Raw genomic sequence first — 23,668 nt, forward strand, 5'->3', positions numbered from 1 at the left:
ACACATGGGAAAACCGAGGCCCCAGGAAAGGAACATAAGTAGTATTGGGCTCAGAATCAGGTTCCTGAGAAACCTCACTAGACTAAGTTAAACACCACCCTCTCTCCCATATCAGTCAACAGTCCGGGCAGAGTACCTGCCACCACCTGTGCAGGGGGGAGATGTGGCCCTCTGGTCCCACCTTCCTTCTCCAGTCCAGGAGAAATCTCTCAGGTGGCTTCTACACTTGAGTTCTGTCCTGCCAATTCTGGGGTCTGTCCTGGTGCCTCGGAAGGGCCCAGGGCAGGGTCCTTGCGAAGCCCCTGGAGGCGCTGAAGGAGTGTCCGCGGGTGCCAGGCCTGCGGCATGCGGACTTTCGGGGGCCTAGGCAGCGCCCGGCGAGTGAGGCGGCCCAGCGCCAAGCGCACCGGGCGCTGCAGCAGGCCATAGAGGAAGGGGTGAGCCGCGAAGGCGGAGTAGGCTACCCAGGTGACAGTCGCCTCGGCTGCTGCAGCGCGCGCCGCGGGTGCCAAGCACGCGCAGCCATAAGGCAGCCAGCAGGCTGCAAACTGGCCCAAGGCCAGGGCTGGGGCCAGGGCCGCCTTGCCCCCGGGTAGACGTGGCCGGAGGGATGGCAAGAAGGAGAGGCGGCTGTCCAGAGAGTCGGAGCGGAGCCGGGTTCCTCGCGGGGGCTGGAGAGCGGCGCGCCGCGCCACCAGGAAGATGCTACCGTAGGCAGCCAGCAGCAGCAGGGCAGGCAACGCGAAGGCCAGCAGCGCCCAGAGCGGCCGGAAGGGCCCGAGTCCTCCGGCCAGAACGGAGCAGCGAGCCGGAGCCGGTGGTGGCGCGGGAGGTGGCCCGAGCAAGGAGAGCGCTCCCAGGAGCGCGGCCGCCGCCCACACCGCGGTGAGCACTAGCGCTGGCGCCGGGCGCGCGCCTGGCCGCAGCGGGTGCACTATGAGACGGTAGCGCGCCAGGCCAAGGGCAGCCACGCCGAGTGTGCAGGCGGGAAGCAGAGCCGCCGAGAGGAAGCGTGCCGCCCGGCATGATGAGGGGTCCAGGGGCACACTGCCCAGCCCGGGCGGCCCGGCCAGCAGGCCCAGAGGCATGATGGAGGCGGCTGCCAGCAGGTCCACAACGCACAGGTGCGCCAGGTAGAAGGCATCTTGCAGCCCGGGAGTGCGCAGCACCACCACGAGCAGTGTGCCATTGCCCAGCACGGCCCCCACCTCTACGAGAACCGCCAGGATCAACCCCACCGAGCCCACGAGTTCGGTGGCGCTTATCCCCGTGTTGTTAGCCATCTGAGCGCTCAGGCTTCTCTGGGGTTGCTATGGGGAGAGCGAAATGGAGACTCCAGCTCCAGGAGTCCCATAACCTGTCCCATGCTCCTCAGGGCCCCTCACCTCGTAGGCTGCCCAGGAGGTGACTCCGACGCCCAGGCTGCGATCTTCTTCTGGGTTTTGGTAGGGCCTATGGGTGGATGTAAGGCTGAGCCTGGCTCGGCTTTCTCCCCCTGCCCTAGCCCAGCTCCAGCAACTCAGACTTTGCGGAGATGGTACCGGCTGTCACTCTGATGCTGTCCTTTGGAGATACACACAGCTAGTGAGGGAGGGGCAGGGCCTGGCGCCAGCCCCCTTGGTCCTAGCAGCTGCCAGCTGGAGACTGGAGGCTCTTCTGTGAAACTGCCCAAGAGTACAGCTTACTGAACCTAGACCCTTCCCTGCTTTGTGGGGGATGGGGGGTGGGGCACATGAACGCACGGACGGACGTGGAGGTAGCTAGGTCAGGCAGTACTTTTCTCGAGGAATCAGTCAGGAAAACTTTTACCTTTGCTTGGACACCCCTGCCCCCCCCCCCCCCTGCGCGCCCAGGAGTTCTGAGGGAAGGAGAAAAAAATCTCAGGGCATGGCACGGAGTGGCTGCTCAGTCAGTTTACTTTACATCTCACCTTGTGAAGTGGACGTGAGGAGTCCTTAGCAAAAAACCGGATGCTTGGTTGGTCTAGTACTTTCACTGCTGGCAAGCCAGCCCTCTTCCCAAAAGCACCCTGTGCATGTTTTAGGAAGATACCTCTTCCCATCCTCAGACCGTGCAGCTTGAGTAAATAAACTCTCCACATAAAGTCAGTCCTGCAGGGCAGTGTGGCACACACCTTTAATCCCAGCACTCGGAGGTAGAGGCAGGCGGATCTCTATGTGTTCCAAGTCAGCCTGGTCTACAAAGTGAGTTATGGGACAGCCTGGGCTGTTCACACAGAGAAAGCCTGTCTCGGAAAAACAAAACAAACACGAAACCTTTAGTCATGGCCAGTCAGAGTCATTTTTACTCCCCACTCCCCCCACCCCCCACCCCTGCCTGGTAGGTGTCTCAAGGAAAGCCCTGAACTCCAGTGGGGCACATGATCAGGTTACAATCACCCATGGCAAAAACTACCTAGATACGGAGAACCTATTAGGTATCTGAATGAAGCTCCTCCTTCCTTGAACCAGACTTGAGTCTCCCTATGACTTCGACTAATGGGCATGCCAAACATCCTGTGTCCTGAACAGAAGCAGGACTCTTGACTGTTCCCGAACTGGCTCCTTGCAGAATCTTCTTAGCAAATTGTGCCTCACAATAGGGCTTCCCAGCTTTCTAGCTGTCCTTTCTCCTACACCCGGTCCAGTCCGCCAAGATCGTGGGAATCCATACACATCACATCTCATCTCAATCTTATCGCGGTACCTCCCTGCCACTACTGCTGCCCCCTAGAGCACTGCAGCCACTCCCCCCCCCCCCAGAGCACTGCAGCATCCTCCTAATTGGCCTGGCCTTTGCTTTTGCACCTCAAGCTGCTCCTCCGATTTGCCCTTAGGCTCCTTCTCCACTCTACCTACCTCTTCCTACCCTGTCCTCCCCAGGCTTCTCTTTGGTGCATAGCCTGGGCCTCTACAGCCCTCTGTGGAAGACAGCTTCTCGCCCTGGCCCTTTGGCTTCCTTCATGGAGCCTTCTCTGCGCTCTTGTTCTTGCAAGATGACCTGACTGGATGAACCCATCGCTGTCTCCTCCCCTTATCCCTCCAGCCTCCAGATGGTGGGTGGCGATGACTTCCTCATCATCTCCTGTTGGACAGTTTCTGTTCTTTCTCTCTATCCAGCTCCCAGGGTCTCCATTATCTGGTGTAATTCCTGCCTTGTTGGCTGGATTGTTCCAACTCGTTCCCTACAGTCCACTCTTAGCAGTGGCTAAAATGGACCCTTTTAAAAGTAAATCAGGTGGCATCATTAAAAAAAAAAAAAAACCTGTTTCTTTCCCTCAAAGGCCTACCTATCACCACCACTGTGCAGTAAGGTGGTCTCCACCAGCTGTGTTCTGCCCACCTCCCACCTCTCCTCCTCCTTACCCATCATGCTTCCAGCACAGGAGGCGTGTGTATGTGTGTGTGTGTGTGTGTGTGTGTGTGTGTGTGCGTGTGTGTGTGTGCCTCTCACCTGGCAAACTGCTCTCCAGGATCTCTGCTGGCCCATGACTCCCTTCTTGCTTTACTGTGATTTATTTGTGTATTTACTATTTTTGAGGCAGGGTCTAATATAGTGTAGGCTGGCCTCATACTCATCAGGTGCTAAGGATGACCTTAAGTTTCTTTTTTTTATTATTTTTTTATTTTATTTTTTGTTATTTTCAAAACAGGGTTTCTCTGTGTAACAGTCCTGGCTGTTCTGGAACTCGCTATATAGACCAGGCTGACCTTGAACTCACTGAGATCTGCATACCTCTGCCTCCCAAATGCTGAGACTAAAGGTGTGCACCACCACCACCTGGTGACCTTAAATTTCTAATCCTACTGCCTTCATCCCCTGAGTGCTGGGATCTCAGGCATATGCTGCTGAATCTTATTTTCATAATTTATTTAATTTGGTTTCATGTGCATTGGTGTGAAAGTGTCAAATCCCCTGAAACTGGAGTTACAGTTGTGAGCTGCCATGTGGGTGCTGGGAATTGAACCCCAGTCCTCTGGAAGAACAGTCAGTGCTCTTAACCACTGGGCCATCTCTACAGCCCCCCCATCTAATTTTTGTTCTGTCATTTACTTCCGGTTTCTGCTCACAAGAGAGCATTCCAGCTTCGGCTCACATTAATCCTTTTACCCTGCGTTAGTGCTCTTGCAGGCATTTCCTTTCCTGATATTCTGTTTCATATACGAACGTGGCTATTTGGAGCCTCTTTTATTGGGCCTTGTCTGCCTCTTGCTTGGACCAGTGCCTCCAAGGTCATCACAAGAACAAGGTCAGTATCACTTCAGCTCCAGCCTCTTATTGTGACTCATTCCATGATGGAATTGATAGGTCACATTTTCCATCACTCAGATGAGACAGTTGGGCCAGAGAGGGAGGCATGTGCTTCAGAGCATACAGCTGGAGCGCTGGTCCCGGCTTCTTAGAGCTCAGTCCACATTGACATCCCGTTCCATTCTTGGGCAGAGTTTAGATATGGCCTTTGCCTCCTCTATGGGGTGAATCTGAATCTTTGAGGTTTTCAATCAGAGGGTGGGGAAAGCCAACTGCTCGCTCCTCTGCTCCCTGCCCTGCCAGGCGTGCCAGTGTGGGACAACCTCTTGGGCCTCCACAGCTCAGGGAGAGCTCAGGGAGAGCTCAGGGAGAGCTCAGCAGGGTCCATGAGAACAGCAAAGGAGAAAAGGAGTCTTGAGAGGACAGTGAAGGGGTTGGAACTGTGGTGGGTTGGTGGGTGCATACTTCCTACCAAATCACTATATCTAATGAAAAAAATAGATGTCAGGTGTGGTGGGGTGCACCTTTAATCCCAGCACTCTGGAGACAGAGGCAGGAAGGTCTCTGTGAGCTCAAGGCCAGCCTGATGTACATAATGACCATAGTGGCTACATAGTGAGACCCTGCATTAAAAAAAAAACAGAATTCCTTGTAGCGAGTGTATCTGTCTGTGTAACTCTGCAGAGGAGTGCAAGGAGGATAACCGAAAGCTGAATGCAGTGGGCTCTTTCCAGCCGATGAGCAGGAATGAGGAGAGGGACGGGAAGGGTCTCCCATTTGATTTATTATTATTGTGAGGATGTGGTGGGGCGCTGTGGCATACATGTGGAGGCCATACACCTTTATGTAGGTTCTGGAGCTCAAACTCAGGTTGCCAAGCTTCAAACTCTGCAGCTCACAACCATCTGCAACTCCAGTACCAGGGGATCTGGTGCCCTCTTTTGGTTCTTGTGGGCACTAGGCACACAAGTGGTATAGAGACACATGCAGGCAAGACACCCATACACATAAAATATAATAAAAAGATATTATATGAAACAACTGTCCTGTACTCTTTTTAAAATTTATTTATTTAAGTATACAGTGGTCTGCCTGCATGCATGCCTACAGGCCAGAAGAGGGCACCAGATCTCATTACAGGTGGTTGTGAACCACCATGTGGTTGCTGGGAATTGAACTCAGGACCTTTGGAAGAGCAAGCAGTGCTCTTAAAAACTGAGCCATCTCTCCAGCCCCCTGTCCTATACTCTTCTGAATGTCAAAATGAGCTGGGTGTGATGACACACACCTGTAACCCCAGCGCTTGGAAGGATGAGGCAGGAGGATCAAGAGTTCAAGGGCAGCCTAGGCTACATAGCAAGACCCCCATCTCCAGAAAAGTTAACATTATGAATGGATAAATGAATGGTTGAGGAACATTTTCTGATTAAAAGAGATACGACAGAAAGCAGCATACAACTCACAAGGGGATCTTGACCTTGCTTTCTGGGACTTGCTCCCAGGCTAGGACGGGAATATCCAGGTGATAGCTGTTAATCTTTGAGGATTGAGAGCTGTGCCCCTCTGACACAAACTCAGCTTGATTTTAATGTCCAGAGGTGAGACAGACACACAGCGATGCTTGCTTTCCCTGGCAATGTTTAAACTAAGGAGACAGAATCAGGTGGGTTTCCAAACAACAGTTTCTGAGTTGGTGCTAAGACTCATCTTTGGATGCTTAGTTATTAGAAGAGAGGGATGCTACAAGGATAGCCTTGAGTGGGTCGGAGTGGGCGTGGCTGTTATTAGCTCACGTGAGCACACACTTCTCGGTGTTCGGCTGGAGCTGCCATGTGTAGGGCCACCATGGAGAGAGTGGAAGCCTGTGGCCACTGTCTCAAAGAACAAGCTGAAGCTAAGGGCTCATGCTTGATAAAGCTGCCTGGGAGGTTACAATGTAACTCAGTGCTGGAACACTTCCTGTAACATGCTCAAGGCCGCGTTCAGTCCCCACCCACAAAAACTGAGACAAAGTATAAGAAAATCCCCAAGTGGCCTGGAGATGTAACTCAGTTGGCAGAGTGCATGAATCAGGTTAGAGGTGGGACCCAACCCATTTTAGTCTGTACCCCTTTAAATATCGCTTTAGGAGGCAAGACTCTGGGCCCACAGCCACGACCATTTGAGGTACTAGGAATTAGTTTTTGAGATACAGGGGGGCCTGGCAGGAAGGGGTGAGATGGATCCAGCAATCGCACTATTCCAAAGGGAATGAAACCAGTAGGTGGATTTTTTTTCAGCACTGTTCACAATAGCTAAGATACAAATCACCTTGAGTGTCCCTTGACTGGTGAACGGGCAAAGAAACTGGCGTGAGCATATAGTGGAATACTACTCAGCCTTAAAAACGGAGGGAAGTGCTGTGGTTTGAAGCAACATGGGGGAACCTGCAGGACATTATGTTAATCTAGCCAGACACAGAAAGACAAAGATCACAAGATGTCACTTAACATATGGAACCCAAAACTGTTGAACTCAGGTGCTGGAGAGATGGCCCAGCATTTAAGAGTACTGGCTGCTCTTCCAGAGGATCCAGGTTCTATTCCCAGCACCGACATGGCAGCTCACAACTGTCTGTAAATATTGTTCCAGCGGATCCAACACCCTAACATGGACGTGTATGCAGACAAAACACCATGATTAGAAAATAAAAATATGTACAAAAATTGAACTTGTAGGGCTGGAGAGATGGCTCAGCGGTTAAGAGCACTGACTGCTCTTCCAGAGGACCCGGGTTCAATTTCCAGCACCCACATGGCAGCTCACAACTGTCTGAAAATGCAGTTCCACGAGATCACCTTCACACCAATGAACATAAAGTTAAATAAATCATTAAAAAATTAAAAAAATTGAACTTGTAGATGTAAAGCGCAAAGGGGCTTAGAAAGATGTGCATACAAAATTCCGTCAGATAGGAGAAATGGGTTCAAGAGTCTATTGCACAACACAATGGCTACAGATAATGACAATGAACAGCCATTTTTACTTCATGATGGTGACACATCTCATGAACATGCCACTAGGTGATTCTGTCATTGTGTGTAGATGGGATGACAACAGTGTCATTAGGCTATATAATCTTAGGGTATATGACTATACTAAGTGCATGATTATACATGATTGACAGAACATTGACTTACATATTTTGAGGCAGGGTCAGACTCTGTAGCTTAGGCTAGCCTGGAACTCACTATTTAGCCTCATGATTGTAATTTTCATTTTGGACATGTCCTACTATGTAGCCCAGGCTGGCCCCAGCTCTCAGGTTAGTGTTTTTCTTGCCTCTGCCTCCTGAGTAGATGAGACTATAGGTGTGTGCCAATGTGCCTGGCATGTATTATATTCTTGGGAGGCGAAAGGAAATATGGGAGCCAGACTGAGGAGAGTGAAGATCAAGATCATGGCCCAGTCTAGCAGGACCTCGGGAGGGCAAGCCACTCAGAGGTGAATCTCCAGCAGATAGCGCAGACGACACTGGCTCTCCTGGTATATGAGGTACTCACTCTTGCTGAAGCTGGAGCTTTGGAACAATGGGCACGGCACAGGTCGACCTTGCGGGACTACCACCTGCTGCCCATCCAGCTCTAGTTCAATGTCCTGGGTGGGATCTGTAAGGGAAGGATTGCCAAGGGGTCACTGGTGCCTAGTGTTACCTATGTCTTGCTCCCTGTGACTTGCCACCTGCTACAGGGAGTGTCACCTTATCCCCATTTTCCCCCTGAAAGCCCCAGGCTAATGCTCACCAATGGAATGACTTTTCCAGCCCTCTTGACACCCTGGAGGGATTTGCTGACTCAGTGTTTGTTGGACGACTGGGGGAATCAGTTCCCCCAGGAAGACTGTATGGTTTTGTCTCTACAGTCCGCTCTCCTTATTGTCTTCTGAGGATGTCCCCAGTCCCTTATGTCAACCCCACTTTTATCCATAGACCCACCCAATATCTGAGGCTCACCAGACTCTGTTTTGCCTCGGGCGATGACACTGTCAAAGCCAGGGGGTGGGCTCCTCAGGCTGGGGTCATCGATGGTGATGTGGTGCTCTTTGCCTAGGGCCACCTCTCCCAGGAACATGTAGCCCACATGGTGGTCCCCACAATACATGGGAGTAACTGGAGGACAAAGAGGCTCATGGCAGGAGGAAGCAGCTCAGGCCCCTGGCCAGCTCTTTCCTGCAGTGGCAATACTGTCTGCACCAGTTCTGCAGCTCATGAAACACTAGCCACCTTCCAGCACCCCTCATCCTGGCCTGCTCCCTCCCACTTCAGAGGCCTCCCTGTCCCTCCCATTCCCTTCCCCCACCTCCCACAGGTTCTCTGCTAATGAATCAGTGATGGTACCCCAGCCTGGGAGCTGGGAAGGGGCACCTCTCCCTACTTTGTTTACTTTGTCATTGGCACCCCTCAGGTGAGCACCCCCACCCCTGCCAGCCCGTGTTTCTTGGGGTCCCCTGTCCTCTTGATAGATCTCTTTGTCCACCAAGAACTTCAGCCCTATCTGTTCTTGGTTAAACCTTGCTTTCTTGGCCTGGCAGGTGATGGCAGCCTCCAGGGATGTGTTCAGCCTGGGCTGGTGGGGTCACTTGAGTCACTTAAGGACACCCTGACCATGACTTTGGAAGTCCCTGGAGATGCCTTTGACCTTCTGCCACATGCTGCCACACTACTGCCTCACACACTCTGCTCACGGGTTCTCTCATCTCAGTTCTGGAGCCCTGGAGCCAGGGCCAGTGTTCATGGGGGCAGGACGGAGACAGAGACAGGGACAGACAGAATCAGAGAGGCAGAGAGAGACAGAACCCACCCCACATCCCTCTGCCATCCACTTCACTGCTGCACCCACTGAGATTCTTCCGTGTGCACATCCACACGAGCTCTCTGTGGCTTTCTGGTCCCGTGTCCCTGCCCCTCCTTCCGCACAGAACACACTGGCAAGGCTTGGCGCACGCAGCCTTCTCTTCTCTCCGTCGCAATTTCTCTTTTCCTGCTCAGAGTCTGTTTGCTGCTCTCATCCTTTCTGCCCGCCCCTCTTCCAGGATGACATGTCCCTGACTGCCAGGTACTTCTTAGGGCATCTCACTGTGTACTCAGGTCAGTAATATCTTCAGGATCCTCCCTCAGGATTGGGCGCAGCCCATCTTCGTGCCTCCACCCCAACCCAGGCCTTGACCCAGGCGAACCTCACCATAGCCAGCTGACTTGCTGTTCTCCGAGGCAAAGTAGATACCCTTGCCAACACGGCCACCAGAGTGTGGCATGATTCGGAGACCACTGGTGAGGATAGCAGCCACCACAGCCACATTGGTGCCATGCCACAGCAGCCTCCGGTTGTTCAGTTTAGAATGGGCCTTGAACCTGTCTCCCTGAGCGGGGAAAAGTGGAAAAAGGTAATGACAACGTCACATGAAGGCTCATGTGTCCCTCCTTCTCTTGGTTGGTGTGACCAAAGCTGAGGGCCCCACAGATAGCTGGCATACACTAGGCCTGGTGGGAACGGATCAGAGATTTTGAGCCAACTTAGCAAGGGGCAGGCAAGTAAATGCTGTCCCCTAAGGGATAAGGTGGTGATCTAGGGGCTGAATACCCCTTACCTCCCCTTCTCTGCTCACTTTCCAAACATGTTGCAGAGTTGGGCATCTGGAGCTGTTGCCAGTCTGTTCCAGGTAGGTCTGTATTGCCTGGGGAGAGCAGAGCCTGGTGACCAAGGTTGGGAGACTCAGGGACCAGTGCCCTGTGGTCTCTCACTTTACAGCTCTCCTTAGGCCTGAGCATGCAGGAGAGAATGCGGAGAACCAGGGCTCCCTAGGTACCTCAAGGGTGGGTGGGTAGAGCTCACCTTGTACTCGGGCCCCCCATTGTCCAGCAGTTGAAGCTGGCACCTGAGGAGCTGGTAGTCCCTGTCCAGTGAGTGTGGCACTTCTTCCAGTTTCTCCTCCTCCCCAGTGGCTGCCTGCAAGGTCTGGGCCAGCTCGATGTCTGCCAGCACCTAGGATAATGAGCACCAGAGCTTGTCTGCCTCCTGGCTTCCACCTCCAGCCTCCCCCACCTGTCTGTCTCCGCCCCATCTCTCTGTCTGGCTTTCTCCTCTCCTGGCCCTCAGCCTGCCCACTGTAACCTGGAGTCCGTGACCAACTGCTCCTCCCCTCTTTGCCCAGTCTGTCTGGTACCCTCGGGGCCCGCCAGCCCTCACCAGCAGCATGTCCTTCTTGGCCTGAAGGATCTCAGGAGAGCTGATGGGCGGAGGCCGGCTGCGGCCAAAGTTGTGCGGGATGACGGTGTAGAAACGGGAGGACAGTTCCTCCAGGCTCTGACCACCACCAGTGGGGTTTTTAATGGCCTCCTCTAGAGTTTCCAAGACCTCAAAGCCCCGTGCAATCTGCTGCTTGCTCAGCTTTCCCAAGGGCATCTTCTTCACATCTGGGGGATGAAGGGATAGTCTCAGTCCTGCACCCCCTGATATTGGGGCCCTGCCCCTCCCCTCAGAGCCCCTCTTCACCCAGGTTCATGAGGGTCATCGCGTTCTTGAACATCTCTTTGCTGAAGATGTTGGTGATGAGCTTCTGAGTGGCAGGGTCCAGGGAGCAGGGCTTAACCACAGTCCTCACTGAGCCTCCGTCCACCTGCAGAGAGAAAAACTGTGTGGGCAGGAGCATCTGGGCAGGATGCTCACACGGGGTGGGGGGGAAGGGCGGGACATTTGTAAAGGCCCAGGCTGAGGCCAGAGAAAGAGGCCAGTATTTGAGTGCACACTGCCAGGCAGGCAGGCAGGCAGGCAGGCAGGCAGGCAGGCAGGCAGGCAGGCAGGCAGGCAGGCAGGCAGGCAGGCGGGCCCTTCCCTCTGCCCCACTGCCCCACCCCGTCACCTTCATTACAGCCTCTTGAGTCTCTGCCTCTCCCTGCACTTCGATAAGTGTGTACTTGTTGGGATGGGCCACAAAGTGTTCCCGCTCCTCCCACTTGTTCTTAGTCTTCTCCCGAAATTTCTTCTCAAATTCTTTCTTTGCATCTTCCAGGCAGACGAAGGGGTTCATCTTGGTCTGGCCCACCTCTCCCTGTAAGTGACAACTTTTAGGAGTGTACCCATCAGAAATGTGTGCTGGCCTTGGGCTAGGCTGATTGCCTCTCAACGGCGGCAGGTGAAGTGGGACAGCCAGCTACAGTGGCTCTTTGGGGAACTCTTGAAGTGTGTGCAGAGGAGGGCGGTTTGCGGGAGGCACACTGGTAATGGGTCACTCACCACCCGGCCCCAGCGGTTCCAGCAGAAGAAGCGACCGTCCTCCTCCAGCAGCTGGATGATGTAGAACTTGTTATTGTTGTTGCCAGTGTTGGTCTGGTTCAGGGTACAGTCGTAGTCCTCGTGGACCTGTGTGGGGTGAGGCCGGAAGGCAGCTGGGCTGGGCATGGGCTGGGTGTGCAACACAAGGGTCCTATTTTGGCACTTGGTATAATGACTGAGCCATTGGGGACACAGTCTGACTGGATTTGACTAAGGTCTGCTGTGGGATAGGGAATTTGGAGAACACGCATCTATTTCCTGGGTGGGGGAATCTGAAAGATTCCTGGCTCTGTCCTGAGGGCTGAGTTTGAGGGAGCACTGGTGAGTCCTGGGGAAACCAAGTCAGACCCCATCCTTAAGTGTGATGCAAGAGGCAACTCCCTTGTCTGGTGGTCAGACCTGACACACCTTGATCTGATAGAATACAGTCCACCTCCGTAGTCTTAAGAAGACTTGTAAGCAACCCCTAGCTTCCTTGAAGATTTTGAGCTACTGGGCTAGAATGGAGACCCCCAAGGAGGAGAAGGTTGTGGCCTGAACATGGGTGGAGCTCACCTGAATTTTGGAATTGTGGCTGAGTGGGCATATGGGGTCCACACGGATGATGCGCTGGTCTGCAGGAGCTGCTCTGAGAGCCTCGGCAGTGGAGCGGAAACTATCCTCCTCCTCTGTCCCCTGTGGCCTCTTCTTGGAGCCCTCAGCCTGCACTGAAGACTTTCGTTTTGGAGCCATGGCTATCCTGGGGTGAGGGGTAGGGAGTGTTCAGGCTGGCGTTTTTTAAGAGGCTAGCCTCCTCTTACTTCTTGCTATACAAATCCACATTTCTAAAACCGCACTTTGTACCTCAGACATGCTCCCTCCCCAGGTGGCAAGGGCATGGCTAAACCCTGCCCAGTCTGCCCACCCTGGGCTAGGAAGAAATCGGATCCCTACCCTCTCAGGCTCATCTGTGTGCCCTGAGGTAATAGAAAAAGTGAAAGCAGACTAGCCACTCCCACTTGTTGGCATCTTCCTTTCCTAGAGCATTTCCTCCTCCTGTCGGGAAGCATGGATCTGGCAATACTGCTGACTGAATCTTCTGAGCTACGGGGTTGGGAGGTGGGAGAGGGCAGGGTGCTTACAAGCAGCACTTCGGCAGCCAGATCTACTCCTCTAGAGCCTAGGTCTAGAAGCCTCTTCCTAACACTCCAGAGTTCAGGGGTGCTAGCCAAGGTCTCAGATAAGTGTCCTTCAACTGCCACAGATAAATCACTTTTACCCACCCTTCCCTGCCCCGCAGAGGACTCCGGGGAAGGGCCACAGGACACTCACCCAAAAGAAACAGGACCCTGGAAGTGGTGGCTGTCACCCACCCAGCCTGGTATCAGGAATGCTGGCTGAGTGCACCACCCAAGAAACAAGTTCCAAGTCCGGGCTTGTCTGGTGACCCTCTTCGAGCCTTCCGCTTCTCTTATGGTAGGGATTTCCCAGCAACCACCAGAGGAGGGGAAAGATCATAAGGGGGTGTAGAATTCCAGTTATTTGGCTACTAGTGGGGTGAGTCAGAGACTGGGCAGGCTGAAGTTGGTGACTGTGCCACAGATGATAGGACACTAATCTGGACACATCTAAAACCGCAGGGCCTGACACACCCTTCGTGCAGCCTCGACCAGGTTCTTGCCGCACGTATCCGCTATTTGTCGGACTTTGACCCTGGGTTTAGATACTGTCTACTCTCCAGGGTTGCCTGGATTCCATTCTCTGTGTTTTAGAGCTTGGCTGAAAAGCCTTGTGTCCCCCGCCCCAGACTGGAAAAATTGAATCACTCTCGGAACGAAGAACTCCGCACCTCTGTCGCCCTCCAGTGGTTATGAGGCGCAAGCACAAAGAACGGCCTCCTAGCCCCACCCCTCCCTGGAAACCAGGCGTCAGCAGAGCGCAAGCACCACATGCCCAAGCCGGAAACAGGAAGAGAGACTTGCTTTCTAGTCCGGTCGGAGCAGGAGCTTATAGGAGCTTTTGGGGGCGTGGCCAACCGGTCAGCCCAATAGGTGACTGGGGGCGTGACAGGGTCTCCTGGGGGGGTCCAATGGAGCTGCGGGAGGCGGGGCTCGCCGCGCCGTAGGAGCCTATCAGGGCTCCGGGTCTTGCCATGCGGCCGGAGTTTAGCTGCCATGTGAGTTCTCCCTCAGCCGCAGCAGCGCCCTGATGAGCATGTCCAGCGCCGTGGCAACTCGTAAGCGGGCAAAGCCGGCCCCCGGGCCCGGGGCCGCTGCGGGGGCCGGCAAGCGGCGGCGAAAGGTGAGCATGGCGTTTCCTCGGGCACGACCGGTCTCGCTACTGCGACAGCCATCGTTCCATCCCAGGGCACTCATCGGGGCGCATATCTTCGCCCAGGGCCCCATCCCTTTGCTCAGGGTCCCATCTGGATGCAGCCCCAACCTCTTTCTTTTACCCACCGAATCCTAGAAGGCATTCCGTTTGGCCAGGGCCAAGAGCCACTGCCTTTCTCAGGCTCTTGAGCAAGAAAGGATCGTATTATTTCCAGGTCGACTCTGCAGGGGACAGAGGCAAATCCAAGGGTGGCGGCAAGATGAATGAAGAGATTTCCAGTGATTCTGAGACTGAGAGGTGAGCATTTTTTTCCACCAAGGGGAAGGGTAAACTGAGGCTCACGGTGAATGGACGACTCAGTGAGACTAGTAATAGAGCTGGAGGACTCAGGATTGCCGTTGGCTCACAGATCGTGGGTCTTTGCTCGGGTATCTTGCTGTGAGATGTCTTTTATCTCTGGTGTAACTATGGGGAGGGCCCTGGATCCTTGTGGGAGAGCCTGAGACCTTTTTTGTCTCATGGAGAGGACGCAGGCATAAGACTGGATTGAGAGGCAAGGGGAAAAGGCTGCAGGGCGCACCTGCAGCTTCATTCCATTTTCACGCAGTGCCACAGTTACTGATGTCTTTGGACTCCTCTTTGAGATGACGTCTCTGCTGTATTGCCAAAGTTGTCCTGGCCTCCTGGGCTCAAATGATCTGACAGCTTTTGCTTCCTAGTTAAAAACGCGGTGTTTATTGGCACATATCTAGCCTTCCCTTGACGCTAACATTAGGGACTGGTTTTAGTGTTGGGGACACAGATGGGCAGCAAGGGGAGAGAGGTGTTGTAGGGAGGTGTGGATCTTGCAGGTATGTGTTTTGAGGAGTGAAGAAGCTTTTTAAAATAGGTGCCTGGCAGTGGTGGCACACGCCTTTAATCCCAGCACTCAGGAGGCAGAGGCAGGCGGATCTTTGTGAGTTCGAAGCCAGCCCGGCCTACAGAGTTAGTTCCAGGATAGCCAGGAAGGATGCATAGAGAAACCGTGTCTTAAAAACAAAACAAAACAAAAAAAAAACAACAAATATCCCTAAAAAACAACCCCCCCCCAAAAAAAAAACCTGGGGCCGGGCGGTGGTGGCGCACGCCTTTAATCCCAGCACTCGGGAGGCAGAGGCAGGCGGATCTCTGTGAGTTCGAGACCAGCCTGGTCTACAAGAGCTAGTTCCAGGACAGGCTCCAAAGCCACAGAGAAACCCTGTCTCGAAAAAACAAAAAAAAAAACAAAACAAAAACAAACAAAAACAAACAAAAAAAAACCTGGGCTTAGAGAGATGAGGAGGAGTGTCATGGAGTGGTAGTGAAGGCATTCAGGGGTCAGAGACAAGTTTGGTGTGTAAGTTTGCCAGGGTGAAAGGTAGAAAAGATCAAAGGGCTGGGCAGTGGTGATTCCAGCACTTGGGAGGCAGAGGCAGGCAGATCTCTGTGAGTTCGAGGCCAGTCTGGTCTACAAGAGCTAGTTCAAGGACAGGCTCCAAAGCTACAGAGAAACTCTGTCTCGAAAAACAAAACAAAAAAAAAACCCCAACCAACTGAACAAACAAAAAAGATAAAAGGGCAGGTGGTAGGTTCATATAGAATTGATGGAGGGGTTCGGACACCTCACCGTGTCAGTAGGCGATGGGGGTGGCTTTCTGGTTTCAAAGGACAGGGGCAGGGTGTCACCCTCAGGGTTGGAGGTTCTCAGTCCAGGAAATCCTGATATCATTCTCATCAACTGTGCTTAGCTGTTCTGTGTCCCTGTCTTCCCCCACCAGGGATTCTCTGTGTAGCAGTTGTCCTGAAACTCTCTGTACACCAGGCTGGCCTTGAACTCATAGATTCATCTGTTTTTGCCTCCTGAGTGCTGGGGTTACCAGCCTGGCTAGCAATTCTGCTTCTAAAAGTCATTATCTGTTGCCTTAACTCGCACATAGAAACAGTCTCTTAGCTGGGCGGTGGTGGCGCACGCCTTTAATCCCAGCACTCGGGAGGCAGAGGCAGGCGGATCTCTGTGAGTTCGAGACCAGCCTGGTCTACAAGAGCTAGCTCCAGGACAGGCTCTAAAGCTGCAGAGAAACCCTGTCTCGAAAAAAAACCAAAAAAAAAAAAAAAAAAAAAAAAAAAGAAACAGTCTCTTTTGATACAAGGTTTTTCCATGTAGCTCTTCTGGAACTAGCTATATAGATCAGGCTGGCCTCAAACTCAAGGACATCTACCTGCTTCTGCCTCCAGGACCTGTGCTAAACATTTTAAGTTTTTTTGTTTGTTTTTATTTATATGCATATATGTGTACATGCATGAGTTTGTATGCACTGCTTTGTGCAGGTGCTCCAGGTGGACTGAGGGCATTGGATCCCCTGGAACTGCAGTGACAGGTGTTTGGGCGCACAAGCGTGGGTGCTGGGGATTGAAGCCAGGTTCTCTGCAAGAACAGCAAGAGCTCTTACCTGATGGCCATCTTCCTAGCCCACTTCAGTGTTTTACAGAGTTGTATAACAAAGTGTATTAACTACAGAAGCACCTCTCAGTTTTTTTCTGTTGATTCTCTATCATGCACAAAAATAAAGAGAAATGTATAACATAAAATTCAGGTCTGAATATCGTCTCTTACAAAAGCTACTACTTTTAGCAAAAAATGATGCTGGATGTGGTGGCCCACGCCTTTAATCCCAGCACTCTAGAGGAAGAGGCAATCGGATCTCTGAGTTAAAGACCAGCATGATCCACAGAGCAAGTTCTAGGATAGCCAGGGCTATATGGAGAAACCACCTCTGGGAAAATGGAGAAGAAAGAAAAAATCAGAATTGCTAAATCCAGTTTATAAGTTTTGGTATTCTCCTGAGCCTGTCTCCTCTACTTTCCTGTTAGTAACCCTTAATTAACTGACTAGTTGGTTTGGGTAAACTCTGTATAGTCAGAACTCTGGGCTGTGCCCTGGCTTTGACCTTCCTGAGAGGTGTCTTGGTTTTGAGGCGGGTGCTTACTGTGTAGCCCTGGCAGGCCTGAAACTTGCTCTGTAGACCAGGCTGGACTCAGATTCAGAGATCTGTCTGCCTCTGCCTCCCAAGTGCTGGGATAAAACTGAGGTTGGGTGGAGGGAGGGACTGGGAGGAGAAGAGAGGGGAATCTGCGGCTGGAATGTAAAATATACAAGTAAATAATTTATTAAAAAATTTCATTAAAAATAGCTAGATTAAGACAAAAAAAGGCATACCCCACCACACTGGGCTTCCTGACAGGTTGTAAAGTCCCTTCTGATGGAAGTCCTGGGCAAGATCTTGAGTGGGTGCTGGGAAATAGAGCAGCTAACAGACTGGATGTCTTGTGATCAGAGGGACCACAAGCCCTGCACTTCCTGCTTATGAGTTCTCAACACTTTCCTCCAGCTCCTAGGAGGAGATCGAAACCTTTGAAACCTTCGAGTGAAGGGAGCACCCTCAGCTGGCTTAGGGACCGGGGCTTGGAAGGAACAGCAAGAAATTCACCAGTACAGGGCTAAGTCAGTACTACTTAGGATTCACTTGGAACCTAGTCCTCGGGGTCCAAGGAGGATGCTGGGGCAGTGAGCCTAGCCCAACATGTCTGTCTCGGGTTCTGCTGGAACTCGCTGCCCTGTTTCTTAGAGCAGTTGTCACCCTGGCATGCCTTTTCTGTTCTGCGAGTTGCATCTCCTGTTTGTAGTACCTTGTTCTGCGAGTTGCATCTCCTGTTTGTAGTACCTTGTTCTGCGTTTTGCATCTCCTGTTTGTAGTACCTTGCTCTGCGTGTTGCATCTCCTGTTTGTAGTACCTTGTGCCTTTCTCTAGTTTTTGAAGCTCAGTAGGAGGAAAGGATCAGTTCTTTGTCACTCTGTACATCTGACAGTCCTTAGCAGGGAGTTTGAGTCTTACTCTGGCTTGGGCTGACCTTGAGTCTTACCTTCCAAATTCTAGGATTTTAGGTATGCCACTGTCCCTGGCTTGATAACGTGGGATTTTTGGGATGGTGATTGAACTCAGGACCTTGTATAGGAACCTTCCCCATTGTGGTATCCTTATTTGTCACTGTTTTGTCTAGGCACCTCCTCCTCTTTGTTCTCTTTTTCTCCCCTTCTCCCCCCACCCTGCCCCATACTGGCTGTTGATTCCAGGACCTCAAGCATGTTTGTCTTCCTTTGCCACTGAGCTCAGTCTGTAAGCCTGCCATTGTTATTTCTGATCTTTTGTATACAACCTGGTTTGTCTTAGAAGCTTGGGGAACCTTCTTTTTCCCATATTGTTGAGCTTTTATAATCATTTCCTGGTGTTGTGGGGAGATGGCCATTTTCACATTGTGCTGGATGACCCTGAGTGGGATCTTCAGCCGGTCAAGTCTCAAGTCGCATCTGTTTTCTGCACATGTCTTTGGCCTGAGGTTGACAGGGGCAGGGTTGCCATTGAGGAAGCCCAGTCTAGGGGCCAGATGAGTAGGGCCAGCCCCTTAGACCCAGCTCCTTCTTTTCATAGCTTGGCTCCAAGGAAAACAGAGGAAGAGGAGGAGGAGGAGCTAGAGGAGACTGCGCAGGAGAAGAAGCTACGTTTGGCCAAACTCTACCTTGAACAGCTTAGGCAGCAAGGTGAGGTAGGGGAGCTAGATGAAGGCCGGGGTCTCTGTCAGAGCCTACCTGCTGTCCCTGTTGTAGCCCCAGCCATCTGATGGACCACTCAAAGGTTCCCCCTGTTTGCCAGTGCTGCTGATCTTGGCCACCTTGTGGAGGGTGTCTAGGATTTCTAATGGGCCAGTATTCCCTGGGACAGACTAGACTTGAGGGGAGCTAAGCCCAGTCTGTAAACGAAGTCAGGAAGGGACTGTCTAGTTTTCCCTTCCCTCTGCTAGAAGTGTCTAAGATAGGCACTTGTGGCTCAGCCCTGGGGTAGAGGGCTAAGCAAGGGATGGGAGGAGGGAAGGGGACCTCAGCTTGGACTATGTGGACTGCTCTGTCCTGCACAGAGGAGGAGAAGGCTGAAGCTCGTGAATTTGAGGAGGATCAAGTGGCGGGACGCTTAAAAGAAGACGTGGTAAGTGTGGAGGGCAGCAGCAAGTGTGGTGGGAGATGGGGCCTCCTCCCAGTTCCTCATTCCTTTCTTTTCTCTTTGCAGCTCGAGCAGAGAGGCAGGTTACAGAAGTCGGTGGCAAAGGAGGTGAGTGGGCAGGGCACCTTGGTATAAGATTAGAAAGAGTGCACTCAACCTGGGTTGACAAGCAGATGGCTTAGTGCCCCTCAGGCCGTTGGAGTCTTTTTGTGGAATACAGTAGATACTTAGGCAGATATGGCTAAGTAATGGAAGGTCTTACCCTTGTAACCTTGGGTCCTGTTTTCCTCTGGCTAGGGTGGGTGGGTAAGAATAGTTCTGGGTGGGGAGTGTCATCATGGTTCCAACTACAGTGACCAGGTCCCTGTCTGCCCAGATCCAGGCCCCGGCTCCCACCGACATTCGAGTTTTACGGGGCCACCAGCTCTCCATCACATGCTTGGTTATCACTCCCGACGACCTGGCCATCTTCTCCGCCGCCAAAGACTGCACCATCATTAAGTGTGAGTGAGACCTGGAGGGCCTGTGTCTGGTGCGGAGCCCTGGTGATGGAAGCTCCTGGAAGCAGGTTTGCTACTTAGGAGGAGCTTTGTGAGTGACAGTGGAAGCTTCCAACCAGCAGTAGGGCCTCTGAGCTCCGTGGAGCAAAGACAGGGTGAGGGTAGTGCTGGGGAGTTGGCCAACGTTGTGCTGGATGGACACTGAATGAAATCTTCCAGTCGGTCAGGTCCCGTCCTTCAGTTTTCTGTACACATGTCGAGGATGGGGACTGAGGCCTCAGGTGGGCAGTTGGGCAGGGAGGTGTTTGAGGCTCTACACTGACCGATGCAGTCCTTGGTCCTTCTAGATTCCTAGCCCTCCACACCTGAGCCTCCCACCTTCATCCGGGAAGGAGTCATGCCAGCAGTTCCAATGCACTTTCTCTCTCTCTCTCTCTCTCTCTCTCTCTCTCTCTCTCTCTCTCATTCCCTCCCTCCTTTATCTTTTTAATGCTGTTTATTTTGTGTGTGGGGTGTGCACCTATGCCACAGCCCACGTGTTGAGATGTCAGGACAACATGTGATAGTTGAATGGGTTCTGGGGACTGAATTGAGGTTCATGCACATGGCAAGTGGTCCCCACTGAGCATACCTCCAATCTCCAAGGCACTTTTAAATTCTTCTCCCTCCTTTGGGGGGTCATGGCTGCCATTGGGGACTATTGCTCCCATTTGGCAGATGAGACCAAAGTGATTTGTGCAGATGCTCACAGCAGCTGAACTGGGTCCTCTGACCCAAGTATAGGGCTCCCTTCATGACGCTTGTCCATGCAGCTGTTTCATAGTGGGGGAGGGGTGGTTGGCTAAGCCAGTGGTGTCCCCCTTCCCAGTAATCTCTTTCCTCTCTTGGTGGCAGGGAGTGTAGAGACTGGGCGGAAGCTGCATGTGATTCCTCGAGCCAAGAAGGGTACCCAGGGGCAGCCTCCAGGCCACAGCAGCCACATCCTCTGCATGGCCATCTCCTCTGATGGCAAGTACCTTGTAAGACTGGGCTGGCCCTGTAGGCAGACGGGCGGTTTGGGTGTGCAGTGTGTGCTTGTGGCTACTATCTTCATTCCCACAGGCCTCTGGTGACCGAAGCAAACTCATTCTAATTTGGGAGGCCCAGAGCTGCCAGCACCTGTACACCTTCACAGGACATCGGGACGCTGTGTCGGTGAGGCTCTGGGTATTTAGTGGATGGTGCTGGGCCCCAGCTCATCTTCTGGGGACCTCCTCTCTGGGTAGCGAGTGCTGTGTAAGGGTCCTAAGTGTGCTGAAGACATTGGGAGGGATGGAGGGAAACCAGGCCCGGCTGATACAGGAGCCAGGAGGGCCTGAGGTGGGGTCCAGCTATTTGAGTACAGGCAAGCATGTTCCTGATTCCACACGGGGCCTTATGTGTTACCTTCAGTGCTTTGTGGGAGACGGCTTCCTGTGTCACGTGACTTGCTTTAGGAGAGCCCCTCTGGGCCTGGCTTCTGTTTCCTCTGCTGTAGTCCTGACCCTGCTGCCCCTCCCCATCTGCTCTAGGGACTGGCCTTCCGAAGAGGTACCCACCAGCTTTATAGCACTTCCCATGACCGCTCAGTGAAGGTGTGGAACGCAGCTGAGAACTCCTATGTGGAGACCCTGTGAGTGCGCTTGGGCAGATAGCATGTGAATGCCGGTTCACGTGTACCTCTAAGTTCACATGTGATGCTCTCTTCTTCCCTCCAGCTTTGGGCACCAGGATGCTGTGGCTGCATTGGATGCCCTGAGCCGAGAGTGCTGTGTGACAGCTGGGGGCCGGGATGGGACTGTGCGTGTGTGGAAGATCCCAGAGGAATCCCAGCTTGTCTTCTATGGCCACCAGTAAGGCAGTCTGCTGTGGCGTGCCTGGGCTCTATGGGCTGGTGAGAGGGCTGGACCTTGTCCCTCACACTCTCTCTCTCTAGGGGCTCCATTGACTGTATCCATCTGATCAATGAGGAGCACATGGTGTCCGGTGCAGATGATGGGTAAGAGTTACCCCTCTGATGTGACTGACCACTGCTGCCATGGCCATTCCTGCCTGTCAGGGCCTGGACTTGACTCATGGGCTCCATCTGGACCAGTGACCCTTTCCATATTCCTCAGCTGGCCTGTGTGCTTGGTCCTCCCTGCTGTTTGCGGCTGTCCTGCTCTTGCCCTCAGACTCTCTTCCCCCACCCGCAGCTCCGTGGCCTTGTGGGGCCTCTCCAAGAAACGGCCGCTTGCCCTACAGCGGGAAGCTCACGGACTGCATGGGGAGCCAGGCCTGGAGCAGCCCTACTGGGTGTCATCGGTGGCGGCCCTACTCAATACAGACCTTGTGGCCACAGGTGGGTGCTCTGTGAGGGGGAAGAGGGGCACAAGATGACTTGGTGTAGGGGTTGCTCATTGGCCCTCTGTCTTCCAAGGCTCCCACAATGCCTGTGTGCGGCTTTGGCAGTGTGGAGAGGGCTTCCGACAGCTTGACCCTCTTTGTGACATCCCCCTGGTAAGTGGTAAATGCATAAGCCTGTCTTTGCCAGACTCTGGGGGCCCCTGGAATGAGCTCTTTCTGCTCTTCTCACAAGCAAGGCCACTTACTGTCGCAGGTTCTGGCAGGGACTCCCTCTTTCCTCTGCTCTGTCCCCCTGCCTCTCCGCCCTGTGCTGTCCTGGCTTCAATATGCAGAGTTGAGATTTGCACAGTCAGAGGGTGGAGGCCTGCACTGGGGTTGTTAGCTCTGCCTCGCTGGTACTGGCTTGAGACCCAGGTGGGGGTGTACAGAATTGATTATCCACATTGGGGTGACCTGTGGGGTTGTGGCGGGATATGTCAGGGACAGCTTGAGTCTGGATGGCTGTTCTGGGGTTTCTCGTACCCCACTGCCAGGTGCCAGGCCCTAGGCAGCTCTTGACACACTTGATGGGCACTGCCTCCTGAATCCATCCCCTGCTAGGCTGGCTTTATTTCTCCTGGCTCAGATTGGGAAGCTTAGGCTGCAGGGAGAAAGGACTGGTCCGCCTGACCAGAGACAGCCGGCAGCGGGTTTTCACCAGGCTCTTGATTGATGTTGGCAGCTGTGTTGAGGACTGTTCTGATGTCTTGCCGTGTCCCCCTCAGGTTGGTTTTATCAACAGCCTCAAGTTCTCCAGTGCTGGGGACTTCTTGGTGGCCGGAGTGGGCCAGGAGCACAGGTGCGTGATGGGGGGCGGGGCTGAGAGCCCGGTGATGGGGGGTGGGGCTGAGGGCAGGGTGATGGGGGTGGGGCTGAGGGCAGGGTAGTGGGGGTTGGGGCTGAGGGGAGGGTGATGGGGGGTGGGGCTGAGGGCAGGGTGATTTGGGGCGGGGCTGAGGGCAGGGTGATGGGGGTGGGGCCGAGGGCAGGGTGATGGGAGGTGGGGCTGAGGGCAAGGTGGCACTGGCCAGATGGGACTAGGGGCTGGGTGGTGTGGATCTGCCTCAGGTGGCTCTCTCATTCCTCACAGGCTTGGCCGGTGGTGGAGGATCAAAGAGGCTCGGAATTCAGTCTGCATCATCCCTCTGCGCAAAGTCCCTGCAGCCCCTGTTGCTGGCTCCTGACACTTGTCCTTATTTAAGTGCTTTCTAGACCCTGCCCCCCTTTTTGTATTAAAGCCTCCTATTTTAGACCTTGTTCCTCTGGTTCCTGGAAGGGTAAGCAGCAGGGGTGTGTGTGACAGGGACCAGGAGCTGGCAGAGACCTGAGGAAGGGCAAGCTGTCAGCTGAAGGCCTTTGGTTGTTTTCTGAGGACTGTGGGTGGGAACCTCTGCTGACTCTTTCATGACCTCGTCAGCCAGCTGCTTTCAGAGTCTGCTTACCCATCAGCCAAGAAGCTCTGGCTTTCAGTTCTATGTGCAAGCTCTAGCTGGGGTCTGAGGATTAAATGGGATAGCAGGGCCTACATGTCAGGCTGACCCTACCTCCCTACCCTCAGGAAGTTAGAAGGGATAGACACCCCCGAAGTGGGAGTCCGCCATGCTTGGGGACAAGGTCAGCAGTCGGGAAGAGATCTTCGATCTGATATCAAGAGCCAGGCAGGGACCCGCTGGAGAGGCGCATCAGAGGAATACTTGCTTCTACATGTTGGGTGGTTCACTCCTGTCGTAGGGGTGCAGCAGTGGAGGGGAGGAGAGGGCAGGGCAGGTGCCCTCCAAGGCTTTTTTGAGGAGTGACATTGAGATGTGAAGTGATGGGG

General features: G+C 53.4%; 3 protein-coding genes across 6 annotated transcripts; 1 reads left to right on the top strand and 2 right to left on the bottom strand.

The window, feature by feature from the left end:
* Positions 1-209: 209 nt before the first annotated feature.
* On the bottom strand, positions 210-1,283 carry Gpr62 (G protein-coupled receptor 62). Its single transcript, XM_038321381.1, has one exon. It carries the CDS (start codon positions 1,281-1,283, stop codon positions 210-212), a length of 1,074 nt encoding a protein of 357 aa, XP_038177309.1.
* Positions 1,284-7,202: 5,919 nt separating this feature from the next.
* On the bottom strand, positions 7,203-13,479 carry Parp3 (poly(ADP-ribose) polymerase family member 3). 2 transcript variants are annotated; one of them, XM_038323920.1, is made up of 11 exons: positions 12,873-13,479; positions 12,117-12,300; positions 11,523-11,648; positions 11,149-11,337; positions 10,782-10,905; positions 10,476-10,702; positions 10,122-10,271; positions 9,877-9,963; positions 9,471-9,648; positions 8,243-8,398; positions 7,203-7,898 (listed from the first exon to the last, which is right to left on the bottom strand). In XM_038323920.1, the coding sequence occupies exons 2-11, from the start codon at positions 12,291-12,293 to the stop codon at positions 7,729-7,731; spliced, it is 1,584 nt and encodes a 527-aa protein (XP_038179848.1). In that variant the 5' UTR covers positions 12,294-12,300; positions 12,873-13,479; the 3' UTR covers positions 7,203-7,728. The 2 variants fall into 2 exon arrangements, with proteins under 2 accessions (XP_038179848.1, XP_038179847.1); XM_038323919.1 differs by lacking the exon at positions 12,873-13,479 and adding an exon at positions 12,495-12,598.
* On the top strand, positions 12,606-23,101 carry Rrp9 (ribosomal RNA processing 9, U3 small nucleolar RNA binding protein). 3 transcript variants are annotated; one of them, XM_038323923.1, is made up of 17 exons: positions 12,606-12,659; positions 12,841-13,016; positions 13,313-13,841; positions 14,089-14,171; positions 18,380-18,489; positions 18,864-18,931; positions 19,013-19,054; positions 19,323-19,449; positions 20,341-20,465; positions 20,548-20,640; positions 20,997-21,097; positions 21,183-21,317; positions 21,401-21,463; positions 21,660-21,805; positions 21,884-21,963; positions 22,575-22,648; positions 22,940-23,101. In XM_038323923.1, exons 3-17 carry the CDS (start codon positions 13,749-13,751, stop codon positions 23,031-23,033), a joined length of 1,434 nt encoding a protein of 477 aa, XP_038179851.1. In that variant the 5' UTR covers positions 12,606-12,659; positions 12,841-13,016; positions 13,313-13,748; the 3' UTR covers positions 23,034-23,101. The 3 variants fall into 3 exon arrangements, with proteins under 3 accessions (XP_038179851.1, XP_038179849.1, XP_038179852.1); XM_038323921.1 differs by having other exon boundaries at positions 13,348-13,841; XM_038323924.1 differs by lacking the exon at positions 12,841-13,016 and having other exon boundaries at positions 12,618-12,659; positions 13,348-13,841.
* The last annotated feature ends 567 nt before the right edge of the window (positions 23,102-23,668 follow it).

This window comes from Arvicola amphibius, chromosome 3 (assembly GCF_903992535.2).
Source record: "Arvicola amphibius chromosome 3, mArvAmp1.2, whole genome shotgun sequence".
Classification (NCBI taxonomy): domain Eukaryota; kingdom Metazoa; phylum Chordata; class Mammalia; order Rodentia; family Cricetidae; genus Arvicola; species Arvicola amphibius.

Excerpts from the sequence above, each read along its gene's own strand:
- Gpr62 (XM_038321381.1), bottom strand. The coding sequence starts at position 1,283 with ATGGCTAACAACACGGGGATAAGCGCCACCGAACTCGTGGGCTCGGTG.
- Parp3 (XM_038323919.1), bottom strand. Across the intron at positions 11,649-12,116 it reads GCCACAATTCCAAAATTCAG|GTCCACGAGGACTACGACTG; the intron begins GTGAGCTCCACC and ends CACCCCACACAG. Across the intron at positions 11,338-11,522 it reads GGAACCGCTGGGGCCGGGTG|GGAGAGGTGGGCCAGACCAA; the intron begins GTGAGTGACCCA and ends TGTCACTTACAG.
- Rrp9 (XM_038323923.1), top strand. The coding sequence starts at position 13,749 with ATGAGCATGTCCAGCGCCGTGGCAACTCGTAAGCGGGCAAAGCCGGCC. Across the intron at positions 21,318-21,400 it reads CTTGTCTTCTATGGCCACCA|GGGCTCCATTGACTGTATCC; the intron begins GTAAGGCAGTCT and ends CTCTCTCTCTAG. Across the intron at positions 22,649-22,939 it reads GGAGTGGGCCAGGAGCACAG|GCTTGGCCGGTGGTGGAGGA; the intron begins GTGCGTGATGGG and ends CATTCCTCACAG.